This window comes from Lates calcarifer, linkage group LG24 (genome assembly GCF_001640805.2).
Source record: "Lates calcarifer isolate ASB-BC8 linkage group LG24, TLL_Latcal_v3, whole genome shotgun sequence".
NCBI lineage: Eukaryota > Metazoa > Chordata > Actinopteri > Centropomidae > Lates > Lates calcarifer.
The window spans coordinates 1486036-1499047 of NC_066856.1; the positions used below are offsets into that span (position 1 = coordinate 1486036).

At 42.7% G+C, this 13012-nt stretch overlaps 1 protein-coding gene across 2 annotated transcripts in view; it reads left to right on the forward strand.

Annotated features, from left to right (window-relative positions):
• LOC108898270 (uncharacterized) overlaps positions 1-7722 on the forward strand; it is a 61719-nt gene extending 53997 nt beyond the window's left edge. For both annotated transcript variants that reach the window (XM_018698210.2, XM_018698209.2), the window contains 4 exons: positions 1044-1188; positions 1449-1582; positions 2472-2683; positions 4524-7722. In XM_018698210.2, the coding sequence (XP_018553726.1) occupies positions 1044-1188; positions 1449-1582; positions 2472-2683; positions 4524-5670 (1638 nt within the window). In that variant the 3' untranslated portion in view covers positions 5671-7722. The remainder of the gene's footprint in view (positions 1-1043; positions 1189-1448; positions 1583-2471; positions 2684-4523) is intronic.
• Positions 7723-13012: the final 5290 nt, after the last annotated feature.

The window sequence follows — 13012 nt, forward strand, 5'->3', positions numbered from 1 at the left end:
AGTCAGAAGGACACTTATGCCTAATATACCACAGGAAAAAAGAGAGAAGAGAACGCTTCACTAAGTAGCACCACAAAAAAGCCCTGGAGAAGAGCTGAAAACCTCCACTGGCCTTTGATCCCATTTGTTACTGGGGCAGTAAGCCTTTGAAGGTCAGCGAAAATATCACTTATTCTCCATTTTTTCCTCTTCTTTTCCTCTCTGTGTTTTTTACGAGAAACATAAACAATAGTCACTCGATCCGTCTGTCTGCCTGACTGCCGGTAGGGAACCAAACCACAGGACGAAGCGCTCGCAGAAGACGGTGGGAACAGATTGTGTTTTCAGAGGCAAGCGATCAAAAACCCTCGCGTGCCACCAGTGTGGAAATTATGGAGAGAGTGCAGGGAGGAGGGAGAGAGGGAAGAAGAGAAGGTTGAACATTTTAGTGAGGAATCTGTCATGGAATGACAGAAAGCACAGCTATTGCTGGAAAAGAGAGAGAGGCATGACGAGAGTGGGCTGGAACCCGACTCACTCTGTGTGTGTGGATGGGGAGGGGAAGCTGGGCTGGACTGCCGTTCGGGAGCTGGTGTCACGCGATGTTTGACAAACACAGCTGCCCTCACTGGCCCTGCAGCTGCCCTTAGACTCTCACTGTACTGGGTAAATGCTCCTGCCTGTGTGTATGTGCAGGCGTATATGCACGTACAGTAAGTGTGCATGTATGTTTGTGACTTCCACTAACTGTGTAGTGTGATGGAGGAAGTTAACATGCTCCCTGGGAATCCTGAGGCAGGCTGAGTGTACCTGAGCAGCGCTGACAGGAATCCCCCCCTCCAAACAGCAGCTACCAGCTGCACTGATGGCACTGAGTAGCAGAGCACACTGGTCCACAGTCACTGTGTTGATGTTGCTGTGAACACGCAACCTCATGTGTGTTAGGAAATGACTGAATCTAAAAGCAGAAATGTCTCTATCTGACTGTCAGGACTACACACATGTTTTCATCACATATTTTGTTCTTGACAAACAAACTCAGATCTACCCGGTTTTCCCCACAGACTGACGTGATGCACCAGAATGTGTTCGATTACATCCACATAGACGACCGTCAGGAGTTCAGACGCCAGCTCCACTGGGCCATGTGTCCTCCACAGCACCAGGGGACGTCGGCTCACCAGGATAACCAACTAGCTGCAGGGACCGGTGAGTAGCTCCCTGGGGAGGGAGGAACCAGGTCCCCTGAGCAAACTGTGGATGTAGTGATGTAGATGTCATTAGGTAACTGACATACTTCATTTTGTGCTTTGTTTTGTCCTTTAAGAGAAGATAGCAGAGGATTAGTAGCAGATTTTTGCTGTTAGCCCTCCTTTTCCCCTTCTCCTGTCTGTGAAGTACTCTGTTGATCAGCCTTACAAATTGCCATACAAATTAAATTACTCTTCTCTTCCTCCATCTCTCTCTAGGTGAAGACTTTGCAGTCAGCAGCCAGTTTCACTCTCTGGAGGCGGGGGGAATTCCTCCTGAGCTCTCCTGTTTTCTCAACAGATGTTTCATAGCCAGAGTCCGATGCCTGTTGGACAGCACCTCTGGATTCTTGGTGAGTGGTCTGAACCAAAATGCCAGCTGAACTGAACAGTAACTTCAGTTTTCAGTGCATTAAAGTTTACTCAAAACATTAAAACTGAGAAAAAGCTGCCCGCTCTCCAGGAGAAGACCCAGGCCTATAAAAAATATTATGACCCCTTCGGTGCAGCAAAACTTCATTTTTAATCGTAGTGTGCACAGTTATTTATAGTTGTATTGCGAGGCATTATAAGGTAATTGGGTGCCTGGACACAGCAGCAGAATAGGAGCCTGGTTCATCCCTCATGGCTGTGACTAGAGTGGTTTGGAGACCAACAGTGGAAAAGCTAGAGGCCCTGATGACAGAGCAACGAGAATATGGGTTTGGACCATTTCATCAGGGTCAGTGGAGTTCACTGTCACCAAGTCTGCTCCGGTTGCACTGACGCTGACCGCACAACAGAAATTCTAGATGGCAATTTTCTGACATAAACTGGAGGCACTTGTAGCCAAGTAGTGAGCAAATATTGGTGAGATGCTTTCCTCATCAGTCAACATAATTGCTGCAGAGACACACAAATTGTCCTGTAATGCACCGTGCTCATTCTGTAAGCAAGTGAACAGGCCAAAGGATCTTCATTCCCTGTGAAAAGAATAAGATTACATATCTGTCAGTTCGTTTAGAAGCAGTCCAGACTGAAATATCTCGACAGCTGATAAAATTCCCATGAACTTCAATTAGCAAATGTTAGCATGCTAGCAGGCACCTGTGAGGATGTTAGCATTTTTCTCAAAGTGCTGTCGTGTGCAAGAACAGCCTCACAGGCTGCTGACATGGTGACTGTTTAAATACTAATGTGTGTGATGTGGTCACAGGTGTATATATGGTTATCAGACCAGTGAACTCTTCTCTTCTGTCCCAGACGATGCAGTTCCAGGGTCGACTGAAGTTCCTCCACGGGCAGAAGAAGAAGACGGCCTCCGGGGCTCTGATGCCTCCCCAGCTGGCTCTGTTCTGCATAGCTGTACCCCTCCTACTGCCCTCCATCACTGAGATGAAAATGAAGAACATGTTAATGCGGGGGAAGAACAAGGGAGGAGGAGGAGGAGGGATTATCTCTGCGCTGGAGCATGGGTAAGATGAGCAACATCCTTCCAACTTTAACTAAAAGTGCAGGGATGATGTATATTCACACTGTGTCCTAGTGCAAGGCCACTGATTGTTCTAATGGGGGTGCTATACTGTAATTAAAGGTCAAGTTCTTTCACACAAACTTGATGTCTGAGGTTTGATGCAGTCTGGCATCTTGTTATGGCCTCTAGAAAATTACATTGATTGTCCTGATGGGGGAGCTAGAAGTAAAGGTCAAAATCTTCAACCTTGAAAGGCCACAGCTGCAACAGCATCAGTTAAGTTCTGTTGAAGCTCAGAGTTCTGATTCACTCTGTCACCAGTCAGCCCAGAAATGCCTTCATAAGGAAGATCCATGAGACAAGGGTAAAGGAAACACATTCAAAACAGTGTTAGGCTGATTTTAAAAACATATGCATCAGTCCTTGTGTGTTATTTATTCATCATTATATACTATAGAGACACCAGCTTTTTATCCAGCAACAGTTTCATGAACACACACATTTACCCTGAGACCCAGTTACCAACACAAATATAAGGCCTTTCCTCGCCCAGCAGGCTCTGACACCAAACCAAACGAGAGCTGGATGCCTTACCTGTGGCCAATTAGGAGCAAATACATGTCTCAGCTTGGATAAGGCCCTCTGTGCTTCATGCATCATTGACAACTCTGGGAGGCTGCACAGGCTAAGAGTTGAGCTGTAGTCAGTGAGCAGAGGCCTACCACCCCCTCTGCTGTTCATTCTCTCTCTTCATCAGGGATAAGGTGTGAATTCTTTCATACATTTTTAAATACCAGTTTCTTTAAGTGGACAGGGGGTTGGATGGTTAGATGACAGGCCATCAGGTTTGAGAAGACTTCTATGTACACTGAACCTGATTTAAGGGGAAAGTACAACAGGTTAGCTAATATGAAGTGCATCTTTTCCCATAATGCACTTTCACATGTGTATATTTTTATGTGTTGTTGTTGAAAAGACACATTTTACCTCTCATGTGACATTAGGATCCACTAAAAGATATTATTTATTTATCTAAATATATATTTATATTTATATAGTTTCTCCATCTGTGCCGCATAAAATTAGACGATAAAAGCTCAAGACGTCATAAAAATGAGGATAGATATGACCATAGAAAACACAGTGCTTTAAATATACTCACTTCCAGATCTCTGCAGTACTACCACTGTCACATTGAAGAAAAAACTTTTTCTGAAACCTTCTTGCTAACAAAGCAAATTTAACACACAAAATATCCTGCATTTTTCTGCCTTAATGAAATTATTCAATTCAACCCAGTTGGTGAAAACTGACTCTATTAAATCTTAATCACTGAGTCTCCACTGACTGATCATGACGTTCACATTACAACAATTTAAAAAGTTTGTCACACTCCAACATGTTTGCTGCTGCAGTGTTTTAAGGGGAAATGAAGATACAGTGCATTGTTCTGCCTGTAAACTCAAAGCGCTGGCCATCATTGATCTGTGGGTTCTGGATGTTGACTCTGTTCTCAATTTACAGATGAGACAGATCCCGGAAAAGATGAGTCACTTTTGGAATGGTTCTCTCATGAACTAACGTGAACCAAACCTAGATATTTGTGCTTTGAGTCATTCATCAATCAGCAGAAAAAAACATTTTGTTTGTGGACATTCCTGTGTGGATATCTGGGTGGACCCACGATATTTTAAGAGTTCACCTCCTCTTCGATGTCATCAGAGAAGCTTAACACAATCTTCTTGTTGTCTTCTTGTTCTGTGACTAATGATCTCACTCTCTTTTCTGTGGTCCCTCTCTCCTCCCCACCCCTCTTTTCGTGCCATCACTCACTCTCACAGTGAGCGAGGGGAACACCTCCGGAGACACTCGTTCAGTGGGGGAATGGGTGACATTACAGACCCTCTCCTCCTCTCGTGTCCCACTCCCGGCGGTACCCAGCGGGGTCACCACACTCCCTGGACCCCGCTTTCCAAAGACAACCTCAAGTACCACCCTGATGGTTACTACAACCAGGAGGAGCCCCTCAACTACTGCAAGTCCTCCGTGGCCTCCCATAAAGGTCTCAGCCCAGGCCTGGGTGGCGGCTGGCCTCTGAGGCCAAACTCAGGCCCCCTTAGAGCGGGACAGGGTGTTGGCTACATCCCCTCCAACCGCTTGAACAAGGCCGGTCAGTACGGGAAGCCGTACCGCCTTTCCCCGAGCTGTCACAACACCAGAGGCGGTGAGGTTTTTGTGTCGAAGCTCTACGGGAACATCCAGATTCCCTCAGACCCAGACGCCTACTGCGTGGACCTGGTGAAGAGCGAGAACGGTTATGGAGAATGCTACGACAGCCACCTGATGCCAGAGATGGCCCCCATCAAGGTAGAGCACGACTCAGACTCTGAAAATGGCTGCGACGCCTACGGACGATCCTGGGCTTGCCGCGACCCGGGGGCTGTTGACCGTCGCTATGGTAACGGGATATACGACCAGAGCTCAGGCCTGCAACTCAAATCAGAGGCAGATTTCTATGATCCGCAGTACTCGCCCTGTCAGCGAGGGAAAGCAGGCATCAGCCCGCCGTACAACAACGGAAACTATCACAACTATGCAGTCAACAATAGCGGAAACGCCACCGCACGTCTGTTGAAGTGCGACAAAGACTTGGGAAACAACAATGACAACAACCAGTTCAGTCCTCAGAGACTCTCTCACTCAGACTCTCTATGCAGCAACCAATCAGTCAACCTCATGGACTCACACGTCTACCCACAGGACCCACACAAGGCCTACATGCACCCGGACTACAACAAGCATGGCACTTACGAGTTCAAAGGTCACAGCCTGATCCATTCGATCAAGCGTGAGCCCATGGACTCCCCACCGTGGTCTGAGAGCGGCCATGACATAAACCAGTCCATGATGGTTGGTCCAAGGAACGTTATGCCGTGTGCGATGAGCACAGGTCACCACAAGTCCAGTCCTTACATTTATATGCCGTAAGAGTGATCGGAGCATCATACACACATACACACACAGCTGCAGATCATTACCTGCTCCCCAACCCCCCCCCCCACACACACACACACACACACACATAAACACAAACAATCAGTGTGCATTATAGTACTTTGTATTATTACTGTTTTCATACACATGCACCAGCATTACAAAAGGACAGTCTTTGTGGTTGAGGATTCCCAGGATGTCAAGTGCTTCTTCACTGCGATGAAGAGGTCACAAACAAGGCTCAGGTTCTAGTGTTAGTGTTGTGACAATCAGAAATAAAACTTTTACTCCAGTTTATGGATAGATGATGATTTTGTTTTTAAAAAATACATTTTGTAGTTGGTTCCAAGCACTTTTGGATTTAGTAACAATGAGACAAATTACGTCTAGAAACACCATTTCATTTTGTTTTATGTGGCTTCCTGAGGGAGGAACAAAGATTTTGCTGTAAAAAGACTTTTTTTTTTTTTCTTTTTTTTTTTAACTTTATACACAGGAGACGACTTAACATCTACTACTGTGCTTTTCTGAGGGAGAGGGCTGATTACGAGAACACACTTAGGAGTCAGTGATAACAACTTGCAGCCTTGAAGATTTAAAGGAGCTTATTGGTGGTTTTGCATGTTTTAGTGCTTTAACTATAAATTGCCTACCTTTTAAATTTCCACCTCCAGTGATGTACCAGTTTCTAAACATTTCAGTGGTAATCTTTGTTATTAAATCAACATGCAAATACTTGAAGCTTACTTGAAATCCACTGCAGTGGCTGCCTAAAGCAGTTTTGATGCAGGACACAACTAAATTCCCTTTATTTTTTATTTTTTCACAACATCTGTTCTGAATTAGATTTTCTCAGAGCATAGCCTACAATGCAACACTTTTGCATTATGCAAAATTTTGTACCATTTGTAGTTAATGGACCAAAACATGTAAAACTATTAGCATGGCCAAAGCTTCAGATATATCCACTACATTTGTTTATGAAACTAGAAACAGCCTGATCACACACACAGAAGAGCAGCAGTCCTACAGGTACCACGCTGTACATGCTCCTTGGCTCTGACCTCCTGGTGGAAGGAATAAAAAGAGAAGTGATTAAAAAAAGAATGAGGATGTTGATGGCAAAACTGATGTAAAAGCAAGTCATGTGTAACAGCATTAAACTGGCATAAAAAGTGAGAACAACTCAATTCAAATTGCACTAGAATTGACATTTAAATTCTACGACCCTAAATGACTTTGGACCTAACATTAGTCATCAGTTGAAGGTTTGTTGTTTGGAATGAACTGAAGGAAAAGAGAGGGAGTTTGTTGTTAAAAGGTTCGATTTTCATTCTTCTTTTGACACGCACAATACTTTCATTATTCTCAAACTCCTGTTGAATGTACACATAATATTAATTTATGTCATTTTATCTAATGTTGTACAGTTTGGATCATCATTTCAACTCCACGCAGCCTGTCTCACTGCAGATATGACACATTTCCTTTGACATAAATATTCACTTTTCATGTTGTCTTCTCAGTCGCAAAACATCAGACATTGTCTTCACAGTCAGTGTTTTTGCACAAATTAATTAAAAGCACCAAATTGATTTAATGTCAGAGTCTCAGTTCTGTGACGCTACTGTAGTAGTTTCTAAATTGCACTACTGGGAGTAGTTCAGTTGAAGTTCAGCCTACCCAGACAGGTCTTTGAGTCGACACGCACAACTGTACGTGGTGTCACTGTTTTGAATTTGTCTTTTTCTCTTTGTGTGTGTTTGTTTCAATAAATGTTTGATGATTCATATTTATTGTAAGAAGCAAAAGTGTATAATTTAAAAACTACAGTTTTGAAGGCTTTTCTGTTTCACTAAGGTAAATAAATATGGCTTTTTTTTCTTGCTCTCTTTTTGATAATTGTTAAACAGACTGTCATACTTGTCTCATGGAGGAGGTAGCTGCAAGGTAGCGAACACAGTGTACATATGCAGTGTCTTCCAGTGTTTCTACGTGTTTTTGCAAACGGGACTTATCTATTAAAAGACCTTTCTTTATGGAAAACCTGGGTGGAGTGTTGTTCTTTTTTCCTGAGGCAGAAAATAAACAAGCAGAGTAACAAAAAACAAATCCACTGTAATCATATCACAGATTATTAGTTTTTATTAATCATTTAAAATTAATAAATGAATGAAAGCATACAGCAACATGTAATGTGTGGCTGTGTGAGACAAACCACCTGACCAAAGCAAATGTTGTGGTCCTCTGCAAACGTTTGAGGTAACATTCATATGACTTAGTTACAGTATAGAAATACATTAAATTCACCAGAGACAGTTTTACCAGAATATCATAGAGCTCAAGCCAAATAATGTCAGATAATATACAACATGGCTATTTTAGAAACTTTATCATTTCCTGCTCTCATAAACACTTTCCACAGTGAAAAATGGCCAAATTATATTGTTCCATTAACATCCTTGTCTCTTTAGTAGCTTCTGAATTTTTCACATATAAAAGTGGTCTCATCCTTCAGATTTGTGTCTCTATGAATAATTAATACTCAGCAGAACAGGATACAGAGTATCTCTAGCCACATTGCCTGTATGATTAATGTGCTGTAAAGTTGGCATGACAGCTCCTTCACACGATCCGGGAAACTCAACACTCGTCTCTCACCACTGTCTGGGACGAGGGCTAGAGCCGGGGAAACCTTGGCATCCGCAGAGAAGTAGAGGGCAGGGGACAGACAGAGAGAGAGATGTAACCCTAAAAGCTGTAGTTAAATCCTGGTCCTGGGGATTCCCAGAAGAGCTGGACTTTCATTCAGCTCGGTAGTTAATTGTATTCACTTAGCACATACTGTTAGAACAGTCCCTGAATGTTGACTGTCTCATTTCTCCATTGTTCCTCTCCTTGGACAAGTTAGAAGTTTCAACATCACACAGTTGAGATGTCATTGTGATACAAAGATTACAATTTCTGTCACAATGGAACCTTTACTACATAGATAATATATCATAGATAATATAATAAGAATTTATAAGAATATATAATAAGATTATAGAGGCTCTGAGGACAAGTTCAGGGTCCAAAAATCTCATTGTCTACACAGTAATAAAAAAGTTTGCCCATGCTAATGACCTTTGACCTCTCACTGCATAGACCCACTGTCCCTGTGTTTGACATGCGCTCACAGTAGGCCCTCATTGTAACGAGGTCAGCTCATATGACTTGATTAGATAAAAAGAGAGTTCCAGGGTCATGTGGATACAGATAATTTTAGAACACGTAATTTAGAGATAAGATAAAGTAAAGAGAGGACAAACAGTTACAACACTGGAACATGGAAACTGTGAATAGAAATCATAAAAAATCTGGTACTCTAGGAACAGTACTGCTGTGGAGCATTATTTATCATAGTGGACTGAGTAAAAACCGAGGTCATTTAACACACTGAGACTCATATTTAATATAAAAGAAAATGTACAGCTCACACATTCAGAAATGACTCTTTTATTTAGAACTATTCTGACTGTTGGGTTCAGCCACCTAGAGTAATTTTCAGAGTCTTTCTCTGGCTCTACCTGGCCAGGTAAACACAGCAGGAAGTGAGAGAAACTTTTTCGGCAACTGTACTGTTTTAGTATCTTTCAGTGGAGCAGCTATATATTCCTCATTTATTGTTTACCACAGCCATGTATTCTTAGCTGAGCCTGATTCCAGAGCACACCACCAGCTGAGGCCATGACTCAGGATCCTGAAACCAGAGTCCTTGAGATGACACAAAACTTTGTTAAACAGAAACAGAATTCAGGTTTTGTATAATTGTTAACAGCCATCAGCTGCTCACCTGCAGTGGGTCTGATCTGAAGGAACAAACCTCCCCACTGATTCAGTCCTGCTAATCCCTCCCAGAGGCTCATGTTTGTTTCACCACAGTCAGAGTGTAGCTTATAGGGCATTACAGGATACACCGGGATCAGTTAGTGGAAGGATTTAACTTATTGGGTTTGTGTGTGTGTGTGTGTGTGTGTGTGTAAATACCAGATAGCCACAACACTAATATGTGTGCAAACAGACTACAAATGAAATGACTGTATGTCCTGTTATGATCTTCCCATCTTTAGTATCATTATGTAAATAACATCCACCATGTAATTAAAGATATAAGTTCTCAGATCAACATTCATATACACAACAGGCTCATGGTGGTGTATCACAGGAAGCAACAGAGCAAACAACACTAAGTTCTCAGTATCAAGTGTTGACTGTTCTACCATTTTATTCACAATTAAAAACTGATTAACACAATTTTCCCCAAACTTCAGTGTTGTTACTGAACCCTACAGGTACCCAGTGTTTACGAGAACTTATTTCTCCTTCTGTCTAAAATGTCCAGTTGTTTGTTTGCTATAGTCCTCTTTTATTTATTTTCCTTCACTCCATCTACATTTAAGTATCAGTCAGTGTTTTATTGATACCTGATTCATATAATCAAATTATACCATCAATCACAGGCTACATCATTAGGTGTTACCAGAAGATTTTTGAAAATAACTAGAATGTAACTTCTCTGATTAAAACTGTTATGGTTCGTCTGTTTCCTCCCTCTCTTCCCTGTTTGTTCCCTCCTCCCCCATGTGTATTGTTTGTCCCCATCCGTGGTGTGTGTGGTTGTGGGGACCTAACTTGTTTACACAGTTACATTTTGGGGACTTGTTTTCCTGAGGCCAAAAAGCAAGTGGAAATCATTCAATCAGTACATTTTAAGGTGAAGACATGTTAGAGGGTGAGGGTGAGGGAAAGGTTAGGGTGAGGGTCAGGGTTAGATAAGTGATAGTTACGGTTAGAGTTAGAGTCTGCAGGAAATAAATGTAAGTCAATGTAACGTCCCCTGAAGTCATGGAGACAAGACTATGTGTGTGTGTGCTGCTGCTGCTGCTGGGCGTGGCTACCTGACTGGCTACCTGACCTCATCAAGGCCTCAGGCCACTGCAGTATTAAAGCCTGGTTCCTCCCTCAGTGCTTCACCACTTTGTTCAGTCTGCTCCACAGCCAAGCTCTCAGTCTTTCCATTTCCTGTGCTTTACCGTTTATACCCCTCTCTCCGCTGCTCCTTACACCTGCCGCTCCCCTTATCTGCCACGTCCAGTTTTGCACCTGTTCATTGGATTATCTCTGTCTCTCCCACCGAGCCCCGCGGCAGCTCTGCCTAGTCTGACCCAGCCCTGTGTCCAGCTCTGCCGTTTACCCCGCAGCAGCTCTCGTCAGCTTAAAAACCTCAGCTGCACTGAAGCTCACTGTGCTGCTGTTTGGGACCAGTTCAGAGCTGAACTTCACAAAAACACCGTGTACTATCAGAGGCTGAAGGTTCATATTATCATGCATCAGGAGTCACTCAATGTGCATATCATTAATAATGAAAGCCCATGTTCGTTCAATGTAAGTTTGTTGAACTGTCAAATCAATGCTGATAATTAATGTGAACACATCAGACCACAGATGACTGCTCTCCTACAGCTACCACATTTCCCTTTTTTTTTAAAAAAAAAAAAAAACAGTTTCTAACAGTCATTTCTCAGCACAGAGTCACTGTGGACTCACTCACTTTTCATTACTTTGATTAAAAAAAATTAAATAACCACATTTTTCATGTGGTTTCTCACTGTTGTCTCTGCACAAAGTTTCTCATGTGGATCGAAGAGAGGACAGAGGTTGTCAGTGTTTGTGGCTCATTTGTGATGGACACTGTAAAGTAACACAATCCAATAATGGAGCTGTGTTTGTGCTAAATAAATACTGAAAGACAGTGGTGACCTACACTGTAATGCTGCCTGTTGGTTAGTGTTGTTGTAGGCCAGTGATAAAGTCTTCTTGTTAAGACACAGATGTTGTGGTGTGGTGTTGTGTGGTCTCAGAGCTGATCCAGAGATGTGGATGGGGTGTTTTGTTGCATTAGTGTGACAGTGTTTTGGATGTGAGTTCTGTTGATCTGTTGCTGAAGACAATTGTGGAGAGTTTTGAAAAAGTGAACTCAGTTTAGAGAAATGTGAGTTGGCCACTGAACTACACTTCCCATAATTTCTCTGCAGAATAGCAGCATATTTTTCTGCTTTACTCTGCAATAAGTTATACAATGACCATGTGCGTGTCAGTGCTGATGTTTTGTACAGCTGTGTATAACAGTTGTACAGGAGAACCACTCTCTTCCTCTTAGTTTAAACCACGCATCATCAAATTAAGATCCCACTTCCTCCTCCAGTTTCAGTCCTGAGAGGAAACACTGCATCCAGTGTTTTGGGTCTTTACTTGAAAACAAACATATTTCACATTTACAGGGAGTTTGTATGGATTTCCTTCTGTAGGCAGAGTGTGTGTACAGTACTGCAGGGCTGGTTGCAGCAGGTTAACAGTAACTGCCAGGAAATTAATGAGGTTCATTACTTTAAAGTTGGAAAGGATTAGAAAAATATAGCACAGGAGGAATAATAAAAGCCAAATGATATTCATAACTCATCCTGATTCATACAGTAATAGACCATGAAAAGTGTGTTATTCAGTTTCATCTGGCTCTGAAAACACCCTTTAAAGGGTTGTACAGTAACTTTTGTATTGGAAGAGGTACAGTAGTACTTTTTGTTTCTCTAACTAGACTCAAACTGTGGTCACTGAATATTAAAAAGGATAATGAAATATACATACCACTAACTATGTAGGAGGAGTGCAGCTCTTTCCTGTGACTGCACAGGGCTCAACCTCTATAACATCAATTACACTCTACACTCTACACTTGTCTTCATAAGTAACAACTATCTCATGAAACAGTGTGTAGTATTCTCCCAAAGGAGTACTTTGCTTTTGTCTCACTGTAGTTTCATGACTGGTGATGTGACAGTGAACGTGTCAGTGTGCACACAACCTTCCGTCACGCCATCTGTATGACACTTGTTGTGCAGGGAGGGAGAAAAGGGTGAGAATGACAAAGGAAGAGAGACGGAGCCACAAAACCTGGAGGTGAGAAAAGAGAAGTTAGCTTGGGAAAAGGGTGAAAACAATGAAAAGAGCACATCCAATCAAGAGAGAGGAGTGACTGCTCAGGGCAACTGTAGTATAAGCAAAGTGTTTGATGCTTGTTGACAGCTGTATCTGTGAGGGGGAGTGTGTGTGTGTGTGTGTGTGTGTGTGTGTGTGCAGCCCAAGACCTATAATCCTATACCATGCAAGGTTGCGTGACCGTTCATACCCCACTCTTTGCTGCTCCGCACACCATTTGCCCTAATTGGTCACACCGACTCTGTGTCTTTCTCACACACACGCTAACACACACTCATGTTAGGCAGATGCACCAATG